At 40.9% G+C, this 20,153-nt stretch overlaps 1 protein-coding gene across 4 annotated transcripts in view; it reads left to right on the top strand.

Moving 5' to 3' along the window:
- RTN1 (reticulon 1) overlaps positions 1 to 20,153 on the top strand; it is a 349,573-nt gene that overhangs the window by 232,234 nt on the left and 97,186 nt on the right. For 3 of the 4 annotated variants that reach the window (XM_031453802.2, XM_064485997.1, XM_031453801.2), the window contains one exon: positions 15,880 to 16,644. In XM_031453802.2, the coding sequence (XP_031309662.1) occupies positions 15,903 to 16,644 (742 nt within the window). In that variant the 5' untranslated portion in view covers positions 15,880 to 15,902. Of the gene's footprint in view, positions 1 to 213; positions 278 to 15,879; positions 16,645 to 20,153 lie in introns of all 4 variants that reach the window. The other variant, XM_064485998.1, reaches the window with a different exon arrangement.

The following is a 20,153-nucleotide window of genomic DNA, read 5'->3' as shown; positions in this document are numbered from 1 at the left end:
TATCTAAAGTAACACATCCCTCCCCACTGATAACCTTTTGTTGTTTTCCTCTTATCCAGTTGTCTGTTTCCTTCAGAGCGCTTATTACAACTGTCAGTTATTGTACTTGTCTGCTGTGTTAGTTAGAGTGTAGACTAAACTTCTATAACAAAGAGGTAAAAAAAACAGAGTGGCTCAAACAACTTAGAAGTTTATTTCTCTCTTACTTGACAGTCTTGAAGCAGGTGAACAGTCAGGTGAGGATCTGCCCCGGGGGCTCCTGATGCCCATCATCTCTGTAAGTGTTGCCTTCATCTGCACTGTCAATGCAGCTCAAAGAGACCGTGTTCATGGACCAGATCATTGGGAGAGGAAAGAAAGGAGGGCAACCAGCTTCTTCCTGAAGGACGTGATCCAGAGGCACACACCTCACTCCCTGTCATGTGTCCATACCTAGTGGGAGGTTGGAAAGTATAGTCTTTGGCTGGGTGGCAGTATGCTAAAATTCCTTGGCGGGGGGGTCTAAAGAGAAGAGGGATGGGACAAACACTGGGGGACAATTAGCAGTCCTTGCCCTGCCTGCATAGTTGTGTTTTTGTTTGTTTCTTGCTTGTTTGTTGCTTGTTTGTTTCTGTCCTCCAAGGGGCCAGGGACTATGTATCTCATTCATATTCTCCCAAAAACTGGGATAAGTGCCTAGCATATAGTAGGCACTCAGTATATATTGGATGAATGAAGTTAAATAACTAAGCCCTGAAAAACATCATTTGTTGTATCATAACTGAGTTTGGCTTGTCTTCACAATTCTTGTGGTATTACTAAATAGCTACTCTAAAGTGTTCATGTGTTTATTGATTGGCATGGAATATCATGGTAACTGGCAGGCATACAGCAAGTATTCAACGAATGCTGTTTCTTCCCATTTCTTTTAGTTAGGAAGAAAAGATTCATGTATAGGATATAAATATATGTTAAGAAATAATATTGAAACAATCTTGACATTCAGAGAAGAAATATGAAACATTCAAGAATTAAACCAAAGAATTTACCTTAAAGGGTGTCATTTTCAAAACATCAGGTCTTTCTGGGGTCACCTGACAAAAAATGACCAACAGCTAACAAGAAATTGGATATCTCTGTTTTAACCATTGGCTTCTTCTCAAAATATAAGTGCATCTTATTGGCATCTGGCTTACCAACTTACAGGTAAATAAAAATACGTTAAATAATATACAAGTTTTCAGCAAAAACAATAAAAACAAAGAACAGAAAGCATATATTGACTCTGGTCTATTCTTACACACTTAGGAAAGGGAAAACTTGTCTATTTTCTTTCCAATTGCTCTTTCCAAGAAACATTTATTTTGAAAACCACTTTATGTTAAGGGACAGATTAAAATTCCAGCTAATTGTTAACCAAATTAAAAAAAAATACTTAAATGAGACTGACTTCTGTCTGTGGCCTAATTCTGTTACTCTAGTCCTTAGCTGGAACAAAGTACAGTTCTTAGGAGTCATGATTACAGGGCTCCAAACACTAGATGCAGAAGATGATGTCCTGCAGGTTATTTTTGGGAGTTTTTAAAGGAGCATGAAATTTTAATGCTCATATTGAATTATTGACATAGTAAATGGTTGCTAGTTCCTTTTCCAGGACACATTTGGTTTTGGCTTCTGCTCTCATTTTATAAAATCTTATAGAACAAATAAATGCAGTATCCTCTGCAAGTTCTCATTTATTTATGATTTTATCCAGACTGTTTTAACTGTTCACATACTAGCTTGTTTAGGGAGCCTGTTTTTGCCCTCAAACATGACAGATTCATTTCAGACAACTCAAAAAAGATGACTGTGAGGTAGTGTCCAATGTTTAGATGGAATATATAGAAATTCAAATAACTATCTGAATATATTTGATTGAATATCAGAGCATCAAGACTTTTGTCAATTAAAAAAAAAGCACAACGTAAAGGTTGAGAGTTATGTTTTATTTGGTGGACATTTCTGAGGAAACATGCCTGGATGTGGCCTCTCAGATCGCTCTGAGAGACTGCTCTGAAGAGGGAGGGGAGGGGTCAGGATATATAGGAGTTTTTGCAACAAAGACCACGTAGTGGGAACATCAAAACATTACTATTAATTAAAGAAAAGCAGATATCTCAAGTTAAGGGGTTTAGCACTTTTCTTTATATAGGAAGATACAAGAGTCTGGGCTCATTGAAATCATTCCTTTGATACGCACTTTGGCTACCTAGGGCCAGTATCTGGTGCTTCCCAGCCTGAGCCTCCTCAGGGGGCACCCCTGGGGGTGGCAGCAGAGGCTGAGGACCTGTCTCCATTCTAAGTTCCCTCCAGCTCACCATCGAGGGCAGTGGTAGTGGCTGATGACTGATGGCTGCAGTGTCCTTTGTTTACTGATACGGCAGGGAATAATTTTCATCCATACTTCTGTCCTTGGAAATTCATTACCCACACATTAGCCTACACAAATCCTCCACATCCTTCAAGACTGAGCTCAACATCCCTTCAATTCTATGAAACTTCCCTAACCAGGCACTTCTGTGTTTAAAGGACTTTCTTTTGAACCCTCCTCTGGTCTTTTTGAGAGCTGTGTTCTCTGGAGCCTAGAACTCCAGGCTATACTGAAATACAAGTCCTGGTGGATGTTCCCTATTTTTTCATGGCATCTGCTAGAACCACTCTTTTTCTTAGCCTTTGTGTACTTCTGTATTTAAAAAAAAATGGTATAGTGATCATGTAATATTGCTTTTATAATTAAAAAAAATCACGAATTCACTTGACATGACTCTCAACCCTGTATGCTGCCTCTGTGGGAGCTATTATTGGACTAATTGCTCTAAAACAATCACCGGTTCCTCATTTCCAGCCACCTCTGTGAAACCCTCATGCTGGCTCCATAATCCCAGCCACCCTTTCCGACCTGAGTTCCCACTGCTTCCCAAGCTCTCCTTTTGGAGTTGAGATTCTTTCCTCTTCATTACTTCACCTTTGCCCTTGCTATTATTTCTGCTCCCTGAATAACTTCCTCCTGTTTCCCTCTGCCTCTCTAAAATCAGACTCTTTTCAAAGCTCCAATGCAGGTCTTACTTTCCTCACAGTAGCAACTCTTCTCCAAATTCCCAAAAACACAATGCATATTTATTGATCATCATGCAAGTATATTATACTAGAAAAATGCAATATTTTAGTTATCCCCTTCAAATACACAGTTGATTGAAATTTTGCACTGATGTCAAAAGCTGTGTGTTTTAAATTCATTGTTTATTATTTATTGTTCTTTTTTCCCTGGAGATAAAATGGGAAGGAGAGAAAATGGGAAGAAAAATCTTGATGTAGTTTCCTGACTGAGCACTCAATCCACTTGGATCAATATGCCCAAACTCTGGCACATCAACAGCTGAGTTATTGTCTTACTTAAAACATTCAGTTTACCTCGACCCATAGATCAGATAGCTCAGAGGATGAAAATGAATGCTGTTGTTGGTAAAGGGCATTAATCTTTCTTGTCTTTCCCCCTGATTAGTACAGCTACCTCTGAGCTCCATTTTCTGTGCAACTTAATGGAATAAATTTTCTACGTATATTTTGATTGTGACTGCATGAGAGTGTGTTTGTTGTATGTATGTAGGTATGTTAAAAAATGGTTTGCCTTTAAGTCTACCAAGTAATGTATCCTGAATTCCAGTTTTCTGCAAATTTGTCCCAAGACATCATACATCTGTTGCTATTTTTACAACCTGCATTCCAACAGAGGATTATGTTTAAAATTAGGAATACCCACAACTCCAAATTAAGTTTCATATATTCCATGACTACATAGGAATCAGATTTTGAAAATTTGAGGAAGAAGGCATACTGTATAAATGCAAAATGGTAGCTAATGATAATCATATTACTGACCCTGTCAACTCAGACCCCAAGAAGGGTCCTCCTGCCCAGTGTCTTTTGAGTCAATAGATCAAGACCAAGTTTGGTTTAAAAGCAAAGGAAAGCTTTATTCTTTCATCAGACAATGGGGAGGTGCAAGCTCCTCCCGTAGGGAAGCTGCTCTTCCTGAGCGGGCGCAGGCGAGCAGGATCTCCTGAGCATGGAATGGGGCGGGGTTCTCGCAGTGCCGGGCGCAGCCTCCGCCCACAGTCCGCCGCCATCTTGAGCTGAGTGCCCGGTAGGGCACTTCTGCGCTCCACCCGCCGAGCTGAGGTGTCCATGCAGCTGTTTGGCGCCATGAACTCTGGTCTGAACTCCGGCGGCAAGGCCTCTGCACGCGGCCCCCATAAGCAAGGGAAACTAGAGGAAGCACAAAGGAAAAAAAGGTTAGACTTTATTACCCAGATTCTATTTTTATTTCCTGGGAATTGTTAATGGGCTTTGCCGGTGACAAAACCATTTCGTCTCCTTTAATCGTCACAGCAGTTCTGAGAATAATGCTAATAGCATCGGCTTTGGAGTCAGGTTGCCCTAAATCCAAGTTCTGATTCTGTTACGTCTGGCTATGTTCTTCAGGGCCAGTTTCTTAACCTCTCTAAGCTTCGGTTTCCTCATCAATAGTACGGGCGTGGGGGGGGGGCGGGGGGGAATCCTCATAGACTGTGCCCGTTTAATCTTGAAATGAGATAATCCATTTTTAGCCTGGAGTAAACATGCAATTTAAATGTTAGTTGTTGTTGTTACCTTCCTTTCCTAAGTGAGGAAACCGGTTTCCTGTGGGTTTAATGACAGTTGAAAGGCCAGTACCTTGACGGAGATGGAACTCCAAGTCCTCTGACACCTGTGACGTCTCTGTCACAGAATACCACACGCAAAGCATGCCAGGCCACGACCTGCTGCTGTGGCATGCTGCTTGCTCCATCACCTCAGGCCAGAGCACAGCACAGCACACACCACGGCATCCGAAACATACTTCATAGCATGTCATTACACATCACGTGCCATGGCATCTTTCTAGTAGAATTGTCCCTCAGTCGTCATCCTCATTTGTCCTTCCTTCTGTGCCTCCCAAAGCATGTCACTTTACATGACATTGTTTTAGATTCCAGTGACCTGTGTTCCATTCCCAACACTCGCACAAAATCCAAGACTTTCAGCAGAGGATGCATGTCTCAGGCACAGAAAGGACTTTTTTTTTTTTTTTTTTTTTTTTTTTGCCAAGACCCAGTATGGGCTGATGGTAGCCCTACAAGTGTGGCCTTATGCTGTATGGACCAGATTTCTTTTTATAAAACACACTCTAATGAGAAACCCTAACTGTAGCTTCATCTTGATCTTGTGGATTATTCCAGACTGAGGTAAATCCCCTTTCTAGGGTCTTCAGTCTGCTCTAAATGGTAGATGCAGGTCATAGGCAATTATGAAAATTCTTTGCATCTGACTTTAATGTCTTTCAAGCTTATGAAATACACTCATTATTGTGGCTAAAAGTGCAATTTGAAACTACGTGCTTATTTAAAAAAAAAAACTTATATACTCACATATTTTAGTTGGCCACAAATGAAACATGAGCTGATAGTACAGGGCAGCAAATATAAAGGTTTGTGAATAAAAACAGGAAGTTTAAGTGAAGGGAATCAAAACTGGGAGGGGAAATTGTGTTACTGTCCATCTCTATGCTCCTGAGCTTGTAGTCAGGTCCAGGTCAGATTTTAGAGGGAGAGTGACAAACTATAGTGTATTCCTTGGTTTTAACCATTATGATGAATCTAGAAACATATTCAGTGATTTTTTCCGTAAATATTTACCACACAAAACCTATGTGCCAGCAAGTATGCTATTAGCATGAGGGAAACAGTGAGGCGTGACGTACAGTTCACATCTCCTAGAAGCTCACAGTGTGAGGAAAACAAAACGTGAAAGAGAGAATGAAGAAGGCTCTAGCCTGAGCCACAAGAACTTAACAGAGGATACACCTGTCTTCAAATCTTTGAACACCTGTCATGTGGAAGAAGGAAGCTGGGTTGGGGGTTCCCATCATAGCTGTGTAAGACCATTACTTTCATTCCACTTTGTTCTCTTTTTCTTTGTTTTCAAATGAAATTAAAATTTTAGAGAGTAATACATTAATTTGGTTGAAAGAGGAAAATAGTTTTTTTAAAAAGTACATAATGAAAATTCTCCCTTCCACTTCTGTTACTCTCTGTTCTATCCCACCCCCATGGCTAAAAATTAGTTTCTTGTGTATTTTCCCAGTGTTTTTTTATGCAGATGCAAACAAATGCAAATGTATATCCTTATTTCTCCCTTTTTTACATGAGTGAGTATTCTATATATGTTTGTCTATATTTATCTGCATCTATGTCTCACACATCTTACTTCTCTTAACATTATTTATCTGAAAATCTTTCCATATCAGTATGTGGAGATTGTCTTCATTCTCAGTACAGCTACTCAGTATTCTATGTATAGGAGTACATAGTTTGTTTAACCAGGCTCTGTTTAACCAGGATATTTGAGCTGATTCCAATTTTTGTTATTTCAAACTATACTGCAATGAATAACTTTGCCCAAGTTCATTTTATACCCGTGCAAATATGTCTATAGAATTATTCCTGTAAGTAAGATTGCTGGTTCAAAGAGTAAATACATTTGTAATTTGAATAGGCACTGCCAGATTGCCCTCCGTGGGGATTATATCATATTCGACTCCTACCAGACCCCTCTCAGTACATGAGTGCCTATTTTCCTTCAGCCCCACCAACCTGATAAGGGAGAAATGTCACTTTGGAATTATTTTAATTTGCATTTTTATGTTCCAGCATCATTTATATTGCCTATTCTATGCGAAGTGTTTATTCTTGCCCTTTGTTCATTTTCTGAAAAAAAGGATTGATAGTCTTTTTTCTTTTTGATTTCTAGGAACTCTTTATATTTTAGGGAGGTTAGCACTTTACATGCTGTATTGTTTTCTGATTATCTGAGGTGTCTTTTTCTACTAATAGGCTGTGGAGACAAACGTGGGACTAAAGGCTGGTGGCAACAGTGAGGTATAAAGTTAAATTAAAAAAATAATAATGAGCTGTTAATGTGTATCAAGCATGATTCTTAGTGCTTTGATTCCATTATCTCATTTAGTGTTCACAATAATTCTGTGAGGTGATAATTATTATTAACAAGTGAAATGGAAGCACAAAAGCATTAGGAAATCTGCCCAAGGCCACACAGCTTGTAAATGTTGGGATTGGTATTAAAAGCCATGCATCTGACCCCAGGACCTACACTCTTAATTACAAGCACTTATTAATTGTTTGGTATGCATAGCAAACAGTGAGTGAGATTCTATGAATGGAAATATTCGAACTAAGCTTGGGAGATGGCCAATCCTGAATTTTGTGGATGAGCTCCTGGGATTGGGAAGGGAATTAGATAAATTCAAAGAACCCTTCCAATTCTTCCTTATTTATTTTTTTCTTCTGGTGATGCCATGCCTGGCAAGAAAAATGAATCAGGAGGTATGACATGCTAGGGCTCCATATGGGACCTATATTCCCCAATTATGATCCTCCAGCAGACACTGCCACCACCCAGCATCACTGCCGCAAACAGCTGGGGGAATCTGAACTTCCAGTTACAAACAATGGCTTAGAAGTGAATTTTTGTGACACTAAGTTACTAAGTCTACATGTGTATAGGAATGTCCTCCACTTTGGTGCTTTACATGTGGTAAGTGTTCAATAAATCTTTTGATTGAATCGATACATAATTAATGGTAAAGCTTATTTTAAAAGCTCTTGAATGTGACTCAATCAGATAGTAATGTGTAGGTAATCAGCCAGCCAGTGATTACTGAGCACATACTATGTACAAAGCACAGTGCTGGGAACTGAAAGATATGAAGAAGTATAAGACATGGTTCTCAACCAGTACACTGAATAAGATAACTGGTGACAAATGCAGAGAAGCCAATGAGCCCCAAACAAATGGTTGTGGCCTTGGAATGAAGATAAGGGAGAAAGCATTGAGGGGGCCGTGCGGCAGGAGAGGTAGAAGGAGACTTCCTAGAAGAGGTGGGGCATCACCAGAGGTTTTTATTTGGGTTTAGGGAGGCGTGAAGGAGCCTTTCAGTTGAGAGGAAGGGCTTACACAAAGGCACAGAAGTTGAAAAATCTCATGTGTGTGGACTTGAACAGGTGTGTTTCTTGAGCAGGCTCAGAAATCAAACTGTAAAGGCAGACAGGGGCCTCACTGATGGTAATCCTGAATTCTAAGCCAAAAGATGGGCAAAGATACTCACCAGAGGCTTTGGAATAGAGAAGTGACATGGTGAGAGTGGTGTTTTAGGGAGAGTAATGTGTGAGCTGTGTGCAAAGTGACACACACAAGAGGCGAGGCTGGAAGCCTTGGAACACCAAGGACACTATCACACTAATTCGCGGAGAAGGTGACAGGAGTCCAGCTGGGGAGCTAGATGATTCTGTCGTGGGAGGGAACAAAAGAACCATTGAAGTATAAGCAGAAATTTACAGTACACATTTTTTTTTGTTAATATCAGTGTATGCATAGCATTGAGGAAGTGTGACCAAGAACAACTGGTTTTCTCTTTGGAAATCAGAGAGCAAAATTCTTCAAGAAATGATAAATAGATTTAAGTAACTCTTGTTTTTATTCCAAAGGTTACTCTTTGCATGGTGAAGGTAACTTAGAGCTTTTTATGTATTGAAAACATTAGGAGTGGAATATAAAAGTAGGTGGGTGGGTTGGATACTGGCAATGGTTGCATAATTCTGTGAATATACAAAAACTGCTGAGTTGTATACTTTAAGAGTGAATTTTATGGTCTGTGAATTATAAATCAATAAAGCTTTTATTAAAAAAAAGCAATGGGAAGACTAGGTAGAGTTTTAAGGATACTTTCTTAAGATCTAAAGAAATGATAAATCAATATTTACCTCCCCTCTCCCCCTAAAAAAATTGCCCCCCTAAGTAGGCTGCAGAATCACATTTCTATCTTTGGACACAGGCGAAAAACATCTCACACTTTGAAGCTCGTCAAAACTTGCGCCTCCATTCCATCTCAGCGCTCACTAGCTTTATGCTTCCCAAGGCCCTGCTGAGAACCGTCAAAGAAATTTAGTGGTTTGCTGCCAGGCCAGGTTTTTTCCTCTAACAGAATTTTCTGCTAAAGTGAAAACTCCACAGGCAGTGCGAGCCCTGGCTCTTCATAGAGGGAGAAAACCCAAAACTTGCTGAATCATTTTTTTTATAAAACATTAATTTTGCAATCCCGACAGCTAAATCTGTTATTCTGGCAGGCGAGCTTTAAATAAGGCAGCGAGCTGGGGACAGAAAGAGTAGTTACACATATTATGAAATCCCCGAGCATGTCCTTGGCATTGGCTTTGAGTCTTTTGCTAGAGAATGGAGGCTCATCTTACCTTTCTCACTCGATTAACTAATCACATAGATAAAATTTTAAAGAATGAATGTACTTGAATTTCTCAGCACCCATTTATCATGTTAAATCACAAGGTACTTAATTTTAGAAGGAGAATGTTTTCTAGGTGACATAGAGTCTCCCAGAGCCTCCCTGGCATAGCCATCCCTCATCAATGGCTCTGTTGTCAGATGTGTCACAACCTCCATACTGTGGGCCTGCTGATTTCTTAGTACTCAAAAAAGATGAGTGGAAGTTTCGGGGAAAAAGCCGCACAGCCTAACCTCTGTGCAGCTACTACCATTCATCACATGGGCAGGCTGAGGGCAAGCGATTCTGGGAAAAGTGAATGCAAATTCGCTTCAACTTTTAATTCTTGAATTTTAACATGTATGTCTCGTCCCACTCCCACTGTCATTCCAATTTTTTGTATGCTCCCCCCTTTTAAAATATTTTTCAATTTAATGGGACTAATGTCCCTTATACCTGTTAGTGTTGGCTCTATTCAAACAATAATTGGTGTTTTTACTTTTAATTCACAGAAAACCTTTTCAAAAAAAAAAAAAAAGAACATAAATACAAAACAGAAACAGACTCACAGACATAGAATAAAAACTTGTGGTTGCCAAGAGGGGGTGAGGGTGGGAAGTGATAGACTGAGAGTTCAAAATTTGAAGATACTGACAGGCATATGTAGAATAGATAAACAAGATTATACTGTATAGCACAGGGAAATACATACAAGATCTTGTGGTAGCTCACAGCAAAAAAAAATGTGACAAAGAATATATATATGTCCATGTATAACTGAAAACTTGTACTCTACATTGGAATTTGACACAACATTGTAAAATGACTATAACTCAATTAAAAAAATGCTTTTTTAAAAAAAAAAAAGGCACCATCTTAACCACATGTTAACAATAATGAAATGCAGTATTGCAATAAAGGAGAAAGATTAAAGTGGAAAAAAAAAAGAAAACCTTTTCTTATAATCAGTCTTTCTTTCTGGCATTCTCTATGTTTTCACTTCAGTGCAGTAAGTGGGTCTTTATTGAGTTACAGGGGTATTATCTTAAACCACAGACCTCTTATCTCCACCCTGAGGAGTCAGAATGGGCTCCATCCACAAGGGAAAAATCTCATCCTCTCATCCGTGGGCACTGAACACTCCTCTTTTTCTGTCTGTTGTCTTGGTAAATTTCAGCTTTTCACACTCAAGTCAGTCATCACCATGTTCATGACAGGATCCATCAGTTGCATCACTAGAAAGTACTTAACACACAACCACCTGCTTGTGGCCTTGCACTCCTGGAACTTCGGCATCTAAGGCAGACCCCTAAGGGAAACATGAATGTGGACTGGCTATGTTTAACTTCTTCTAGCCTAAACAACCCTGATCACATGTCTCTAGGGATGAAGTGCCCAGTGGACAGATAATACACATTGCAAATGCTGGTGTATTCCCTGCAAAATAGAGGTGATTATAAAACCCACAGCTCTCATTTATTGCATGGGTAGAGCTAAGCACATTATCTCATTAATCCCTGTAACAGCCCAATAAGATGGGAACTATTATTGCCCCCATTTTATAACTGGATAAGCTGAGACTCAGAGAGGCTACCTTGCCCAGAGTCCCACAGCTGATAGTAGTAGAGCCAGAATACAAACCTAAGCTGTAGGCCAGCAATTGAATGAGCTCAATCTGGTGAGGATGCGTCAGAGTCGAGAATGACGATGTTAGGATTGAAACTTTCCTTGACAAAAGTCAAACCATCTTCAGCAAGTCATCATTCCTTAGTATTGGCAGAGAATTTTAGAAAATAAAACAATACCCACCGTTTAGGAGATTACTGAGCTGGTCTCGGTCATGATTAGTATTTCTGATCTAGGACATTGGTGGATACAAAAGCCTGATTTTATCAGTACATGTGATTAAATGGCAGTTGTTTAAGCTTATTTTCAGCCTTCCTTTCGCTTAGCTTTTGACTAGACACGATGACTTATGGATCCTTCAGCCTTTATTTTAAGTACTTTTCTGAAAAGTTACTTGTAAAATGAAAATTTGAAAATCAGTTCCATTTTAAATTTACCATGCCCTCCTGTCCAGCCACCTCGTGAGAGGGCACGTGTGAGTCCACATGCTGACTCTCGATGTGCGTCTGCCTCCACACAAATCAAGACTTCTGGCCACGGAAACAGCCAGAGACAATGAGGAAGTCAGATGTTCCGAGGAACCCTGGGTTATGTAAAGAAAGTAGTAATTTCTAGTCTAGACAAGGAAAGCCCTTTTATTTAGTGGATTTGTATCTAACAATGTAACAATATTGGATCCTGCCTAGGGCAACTGGTTTGTGCTCTCTGCCTTAGTCCCAGCAGCTGCCAGCTCCACAGGAAGCACTGACAAGGATTAATTGGTTTTCCTGAGCCTCGAGGCTCAGTTGTGCCTCCCAGTTCCAACATCCCACAGGACCTGCTCTCGCATAATTTACTGTCTAGAAGGACTTTCTGTTTTCAAGAGTACTATCTGATAGCCCCCATGTAATCATGTAACTTCGAACCTTGGGAATCTTTCAGGGTATTTAGCTCAGTTTGAGAAAATGGAACATGACCACATTCAAAGTATTTCTATTATTTGTTGCTTTTACAAGGGTTCTGACATGGTCCCGTTTAAAATACGTGATTTACACAAATGATCCTCTTCCTCTAGTTTGTAGTATTCGTAGAGTATGATGAAGGGGGTCCTTCCAATTTCATGCTGGGTTCTCTGAGCAACACGAAGCTAGTAAGATGACAATTTCAAGGGTAGGAGTTCTTCCCAACTGGTGGTTCTATTTATAGTCTCTCAAATAATGTAGATGTAATCTAGAGTTCATTCCCTCAGTTATTACTAGACATCTGAGAAGCCTCTATTCTCTGTGGCATCACCTCAGAGAAAATTTTATGGATTCTATTGTACAGGTAAGGAAGATATGAGGGAAGTTGTGTCCGACCATGGTGGCAGCCAATCAGTATAAAAATCATAGACAGTTAGAAGGGACTTCTGCTGTTATCCCACCCAGCTTCCCACCAAATGCTGGTTCCTGCCTAGACAGAGGCTGGGCCGGCCTCTATCTGCATGCCCACTGAGATCAGAACATTCTTGTTCCTGAGATGCAGTTCCATCCCATTGTTGGATCACTTGAATTCCAGAGCATTTTTTCATGTTACAGTTTGAAACCATCCTCTTTGTAACTTGCATCAATCAGTCTTCTCAGTAGCTGCATAGAAAAAGTCTACTCATTGACTGACTGATGGTCTATTCATTTATTCATTTTGTATTGGTTATCTCCTATGTACAACACAGCATGCAAGACTTGAGACTCACACTCTGGGAACTGACAGGTTAGCAGTAGACAACATGGACAGATAGAAGGAGACACGCATGGACATACATACGACATAAGCAGTATAATTAAGTGCTCCAGGAAATGGGGGAGAACAATAGAAAGGGGTCAGGTCTTGACAGGTGTGGTCAGCAGATTCATCTAGGAGGAGCTAGCATTTAAAGCTGTTTATCTTTACTGGCTTGAGGTTAAAAGGCAGAGATTTGGATGTGGTGATTTTAAGAATTAAGTGTTGGAGAAGTGATGTGTGGTTTATATTAACCAGAGCTCAGAGTTTAAATTGAAGAGTGAAGGACAGGTAGTAGAATGAGTGTGAGACTGTGAAGGGCTTTGTATACCTGGAGTGGAGGGTCAGTGAGATGAGTAGTGGAGACAGGGCTGTGAAGCCAGGTGGCATTCACATCATCTCAAATGCCAGGCTGCAGAGTTTAAAAATTATCCAGTGAGGCGAGGCAGAGCCCTGGGGCCAGTTGCTGAACAGGTGACAGTCGTGTTTAGTGCGATAACTGATGGCAGGGGACAGTGGGCTGGAGAGCTATGTAACATGCCAGGTATAGGGGATAAGGGCCAGAAGCCCTTTGGTGGCCCCTGCAATAGAAGTGTCACAGTGAGAGTTGAATACAATGACTGTGATACAGCCTGGGAAACCACCTACTGTGTGTTCTCCAGGGGAGCATCCACTCCCCTACTCTCACACCTCTAGACCATCTATATCCAGGGGTGAACCCCTCCTTACTTTCTGGTGAACAGTTACTTATTAACATACGGAAGTGATTCCAGGTAATCGTGGTAGAGAATCCCAGGATCCAAATGTCTGTAGTGAAATATCTTAGCATTGATTTCTCTGCCTCCAGTGATGTGTACATACAGGCTAAGCCCATATGATGAAAGCAGCTTTAAATATCCTTTAGGATAAAGATGTGTGCACAAACATGGATTTAAATTTAATATTTTTTATTTGGTGTTCTATGTATGGTAGGCAAAAAGACCCATCATTGCTACTATTCCTTTTGTTATTGAATTTGTTTTTGTTTTTGTCTAACCTGGAAAGCGGGCTGCCATATACAAGGGAAGGATAATCAGAAGACTAGGTGAAATGTACGGGTTTGAACTACTGCTCACAAACTTAGTCTACTTGCTGAATAAAGTGAATGTCATTAGCAGTTTAGGAGAATCGTCCTTCCTGCCTTCTCATACAGTATTGTTATTTATGCTTTATTCTAAACTTCAAAATTGCCTTCTTTTGTTTTGCAAATATTGAGCACCTACTATATGCCAGTCTCTGTTCTCAGTTTTGGGCTACAATAGTGAAAAAAAATAGTCAAAGATTCCTGCCCTCATGGAGCATACCTAGTGAGGGGGGACAATCAATAAATAAGTAATAAATAAATAAGTTAATTACATGGTGTATTAGAAGGAGACAAGTCCTATGGGAGAAAGAACAAGTAGAGAAAAGTAGGAGGGAACAGGGTTGCCATGGAGTGTGGGGCAGGTTGCAGTTTGAGATAGAGTGGTCAGGGTCGCCTTCCTTAAGAAGGTGACCTTTGAGCAAAGACTTGGTAGTAAGGGGGTTAGGTATGCAGGTACCTGGATGAAGAAAATTCTGAGGAGCAAAAACAGCTCCTGCAATGGTGCTGAGGCAGTAGAGTGCTAGAAACAGAGAGGCTCTGTGCTTTTCCATTCCTCTTGGCCTGACAGTGGCTCATGCAGCCAACGAGAAAGCTAGAAAAAGACAATGGCTGTTTATTTGTAATAAAACTGATTCAAAATTATTTTTTAAAAAAACTTCACAAACTGATCTAAGGAGGCACAGAGGGCATTAGGGGAGGTTTTCTGACTTCTGGACTGCTTGGGTTTGAATCCTGGCTCTGCCACTTTCTGCCTCTGTGATCTTTGGTGTATCATTTAGCCCCTCTGGTCTCAGTTTCTTCATCTGTAAAATGAGGCTAATAACAGTACCTGTCTTCTAGGATTGTTTTGATGATTAAATAAGTCAATGTTGATTAAAAGCGTGTAACTAGGTCTGACACATAGCAGGCACTCAAATATTAGTTACTAATATTATATTACTATTACTACTTCTATTACTTTTATGAGTTGGTGCCCTAATCTGGCATATTCTTTGAGTGTATCTTAAGGGCTGAGTGTGTGTTTGTGTGTGTGTAATCTCTTGAGAGTGTGGAGCTTGATTTAGAAAATAGTTGTAAGAGTTAGGTAAAATCCCACTGCTTAGCACATGATAAGGCCTCAATAAATGTTCCCTTCTGGCATTATTTTATAGCATAGAAAAATAATAGAGAATTTCCCTCTTCTGCTTACTATTAATGATTTTTTGGCTGGTTTGTTAATAAAACGAAGTCCAGATGAAAACATTTTATAGACTCAAACTTGGAAGCTTATTTTGCCCTTAGCACCACCAGTGAAACCAAGAAATTCCCAGTGGGTCATTTTGAATATCACTGGGAGGCAAAGGATGGGCTGAGGTGGGTAAGTGAGGGGAAAACTGAAGAAATAGGGAAGTACTCCTTTCAGGTTATACCACTCTGGGATGATGCTGCCTGAAAACTGGAAGTTTCTTTCTTTGAGGACCTTTGAAAAGAGCAGAGATAGCATCAATCCATGGGCAGCAGGAGTCCCTGAATGAAAGAGCTGGACCAGAGGGTCTCTTGGGGCCTCTCCCAGCTCACTGGGTCTCCAAGAACAGCCCTTCTGCCCAATCGACCATTCTGTTGTGTTCACAAATCGGAATTAGCCTATCTTTCCATCTCTGTTTAAAGGGTCATTAATACTTTAGATACAAAGAGGGCTTCTGTTGAATAATACCAAGTAAGAGCAAGTCACTGCATATTGAGGTAGCAGATGTTGAGAATCAGCTTCCTCGTCCTCTGAGGTCTGTCCCCAACTTCTTTGGGTGTGGCAGCTTATGTGAACCTCCATGGTCTGTTGCCAGGAAGATACCTGGGGGCTATCAGGGAGGCCAGGAAGAGCAGCATGAGTGTGCCCCGAGGGAACTCTGAGGCCTCAAGGAGAAAGGATGCTTCGTCCGCACAGGCCAGGGTGGGTGGTGGGTGAGGCAGGAGAGAGAACGGAAGCCAGGCGCCCACTCACTGCTGCTGCTTCGATTCACAGGTGCGGCAGACGTCTCCAGGGCCATGGATCATACCTACTCAACAGCAGCGAAAGAGGGGGAAGGAGCCTGCTACACATCTCTGATTTCTTCTGTGTGTTATCTACCTCGGGAGGATTCTACATATTTCACTGGAATTCTTCAGAAGGAAAATGGCCACTCCACCGTTTCAGAGAGCGCTGAGGAGTTGCGTACCTCCTTACCAGGCGTGCCTGGGATGGAGCCTCGTGGCTTATTTAGTTCTGATTCTGGAATAGAAATGACTCCTGCAGAGTCTACCGAAGTGAACAAGATCTTAGCAGACCCCCTGGACCAGATGAAAGCAGAAGCCTACAAATACATTGACATAAGTAGGCCAGAGGAGGTGAAATATCAGGAGCAGTGTCATCCCAAGTTGGAAGACAAAGATTTGGACTTTAAGAATAAGGACACTGAAATCCCAACAAAATCTGAAGAGGCCCGTGAAGCAGAGAAACCAGCTCCTGTGGCGGGGAAAATCCTCAAGGACCATTTATTTGAAGAATCAGCATTTGCACCATATATAGATGATATCTCTGAAGAACAGCACAGAGCTCCTCTGATTACTGCCCCTGTCAAAATCACGCTGACTGAGATCGAGCCTTCTGGTGAAACTGCCACCCCAGAGAAGACCCCTGAGAAGCAAGATATCTGCCTGAAACCAAGTCCTGACACAGTCCCCACTGTCACCGTCTCAGAGCCTGAAGATGACAGCCCAGGATCCGTCACTCCTCCGTCTTCTGGAACAGGTAAGGGACTGGGGTTCCTTGCCTTGGGAAAACCCAGCATATGGAATCTGAATCATTAAGGAATGAAAGTTTGGATTCAAAATACTTAAATCTCAATTGAACTGATTTAATTGACATAAAACTTTCTCAGTCTTATGCCCATTGTACAAAGTTTGCAATCTGGAATTTTTTTAAGAAGTCCTATCAGATTTGCTTTGTAGAATGTTTCTTTCTTCATTTGAGTAGAGAGGTTAGGATGACACACTGGAGACATTAAAATCCTCCTGTGGCTCTACTATTCAGAACAAAGAGGGATGTGCCACTAGCTTCCAGGTTAGCTTTCCTCCCTGACCTCCAGGCATCATGGAGAGAGCACCTTGGCTGTTCTCCCAGACCAGCCGAGCCACCTTGGATGGGGCATTTAACATCCTGACCCCAGCTGCAAGTCTGTACAATGAAGGGAGTGGGGGCAGCGTGGACTTCAGGGCCTTGGAGGGGTGGGGTGGGCAGTGAGAGGAAACCTAAACCAAGGGTACTCCTCCCCTCTCCGTTCAATCTCAACACTGTCATTTTCATCTTTTTAGTTTATTGAAGTTCTGCCTACAATTTTATTTTTCAAACTAAGGAATCTATTTAGTTAGAACAAAAGAACTTCAGAATTCACTAGGCTATGATTTTTTTCAACTTGAACCTTCCACCCTGACTCGAGGCAGGGTGTTGTTAAACCACATCAATACATCCTCTCAAGCGCAACCTAGTGAAAGTTCAGAGTGGTAGCAGGGATTCCTCACCCTTATCTGTGCCACCTCATCCCTGGTGGTGGAAGTGAAGCATTTGTATCTCCACTGCTTCGACTGCTCATGAGGCATCAGGAAGAAGAGGACAATGAGAGGTCCTGCCTCCACTGGCTGGTGCTCTGACCTTACCTAAAAGTGATTTATAAACCTTTCTGATTTACAAAAAGTGATTTTCAGCACTTCAGGAAAAAGAGCTTCCACTGTACTCTTAAAACAGTTCCAAAGCCTTATGATTAGGACTGAATGCTCTATATTCTGATGATACAGTAAGTCCAAGTGTTAGAACAGAGAGAATTTAATGGAAGTCCCTCCTATCCTGTTTCCCTAAAGACTTTAGCATCAATTCCTCCCCTTCCCCAATCTTACCCCAGACTCATTCAACTATAAATTCCAATGGTCTTAAAGATTCACTGTACCAGGTCCTGATTTTCAAATTCGTTCATGCACTCAACACACACTTTCTATGCACTTTCTTCTGGTCAGGCACTCTACTAGGCACTGGCGGCGCTAGAGTTGAAAAGCAAGCAAAACCAGTCCCTGTCTTCCAGTGGGACAGGTGACATGGAAATAGTCACACTCCAGTGTGACTTACCCCAGCTGACAACATGAGGTAGGGTCATGGTTAAGTCTCAAAGCATCCTTGTGGTCTTTCTGGCAGTGCATATAAAACCCTTCTATTATTTCATGACATAAAGATATTGATGCTCTTAAGATGTAAGGTATGTTCAGCTGTGTTTACAGAGTTCCAGGGTTGTCTGGTGGTCAGTTCAGAAGAACTTTAGCCAGTCTTCAGAAGAGTGAAATGCCCCAGCACATTTAGGTCCATTTACATGGCACATGCCTCATGTGAAAATTACAGTTTACAAAGCTGATGATAAAGGCTTGATATGAAGTTCATTAATTATGAGGAAATTTTCTGTATTTTTCTTCAGTAGGGATGGCTCATTTGGGTTCTGCTCGGATTTGGTTCTCATGATCTTGGAGTTTTATGATCTCTGGGAGCCCACCTGACAGCATGGGGTTAAGGCAATGCTTTTCTCTGAACTTGCTCCATTCTAAGCATTTATTCAAGAAGGGAGAAAGCCTCCTGTCCCATTATACAGTTATCTCCCATGTTCAGCTCCTCTCTCCACACACACACCACACACACTCTGGAGTCATATGATGACACAAAAGGATAAAATTAACAGGAGAATAGGGTGAATCAGCTTATCATTGAGGCTTTTCTCCTTGTTCTTTTCATCCCAAGAGGTTACCCTCACCCCCTCCCCATCTTGTGAGCCATTGGCATCATGTGTCACTCTACCCATAAACACTGGAGGATCTGGGCTTTATTACATCTGTTGGGTCTATGCCAACAGATAAGACAAACATCAAGAATTACGTACAATCCTACATAGAAACGGAGGAAAAGGAAAGTATCCTAAATGAAAGGAATTCAGTTCATCATTGTTTAATAAACAAGGAAAATATCAAATAACTCTGGGGAATAATTCAAATTATGTGAATTATGAATCAGGAGAAATTCTAATTTAGAATAGTTTTAGCCACAGACCCTAAAGCTTAAGCATGGAGTCTGATATTACTTCCTTCAATTCCAGTAGATTCTTCCATTTTGTGCTTTTCTTCAACATAATATTTTCATCATGTTAAATAATATACCCTGAGGTTCAGAGGCACAAAACTTTTTACAGCTTAAATATTGGAAGTTTTTTCTTAGCAAAGATCAGTCATGAATACAAATGAAGTGTTTTAGGGAAACATAGTAATTGCCCTGATGGACCAGACCATTGACCCATCAACAGCATGTTGTTTCCGACACAAATACCTAGAAGTGTATTATGGTAGCCATGGATGTTCTTTGAGATGTTATCCTCAGAAAGGACAACAATCAAGAGGCCATCATAAAACCATCCCAGCTTCCCTTAAAAAGAAATAAGCAATAAAAAGTAAACCAATTTAAACTCTTCAAAAATTACTGTTGCTGTTCCCTTGTATTGATGAGGTCTATAAGTCTCTTACCCATTTTGAAAATTTATTCTTTTATTCAAAAATACTTACTGACTGACTTCTATGTTAGATTTGTGCTGGGCACCAGAGACATTGCAGTAAACAAGATGTATAAAGTCCCTGCCCTCACGGAGCTTACCTGCTAGTGAGAGAAGACAAAAAAAGTAAATACATAAATAAATAGTGTAATTTCATGTGATGTGAATACTATAAGGAGTGATAGAATGTTGGGTGTGAGATGGTCAAGGATGGCCCTCCAAGGTGACATGTAATCAGAGATCTGAATGAGAAGAAGTCCACAATTCAAAGAGAGGGGTTACGAGGGGCCCCAGGTACAGAAGATAGCTAATGCTCAGGCCCCAAGACTGTCTTATGTGGGAACTGAAAGATAGTGCAAAGAAGCAAGGGAGAAATATGGTATAGAACAGAGACGGAGAGGTAGACAGGGACCAGATCATTCAGGGCTTCACATGCGAGGATAAAGAATTTGAATTTTGTTCCAAATGCAATGGAAAACCATTGGAGGGTTTTAATCTGAGATATGATGGCATTCATTCACTCATCTTTCACTTAACAAATATGTGTTGTATGTGTTGACCATTTTTACTCAGTGCTAGGCATTAGTCCATTACCACTGGGGATACAGTAGTGAAACACAAGATTCCTGCATGCATGGAGTTTGCATTCTAGTTGAGAAGACTTACACACAAATAAATAAACATA

This window comes from Camelus dromedarius, chromosome 5, assembly GCF_036321535.1.
Source record: "Camelus dromedarius isolate mCamDro1 chromosome 5, mCamDro1.pat, whole genome shotgun sequence".
Classification (NCBI taxonomy): Eukaryota; Metazoa; Chordata; class Mammalia; order Artiodactyla; family Camelidae; genus Camelus; species Camelus dromedarius.
The sequence above is the reverse complement of the archived record's forward strand: the minus strand, read 5'-3'. Positions and strand labels throughout refer to the sequence as shown.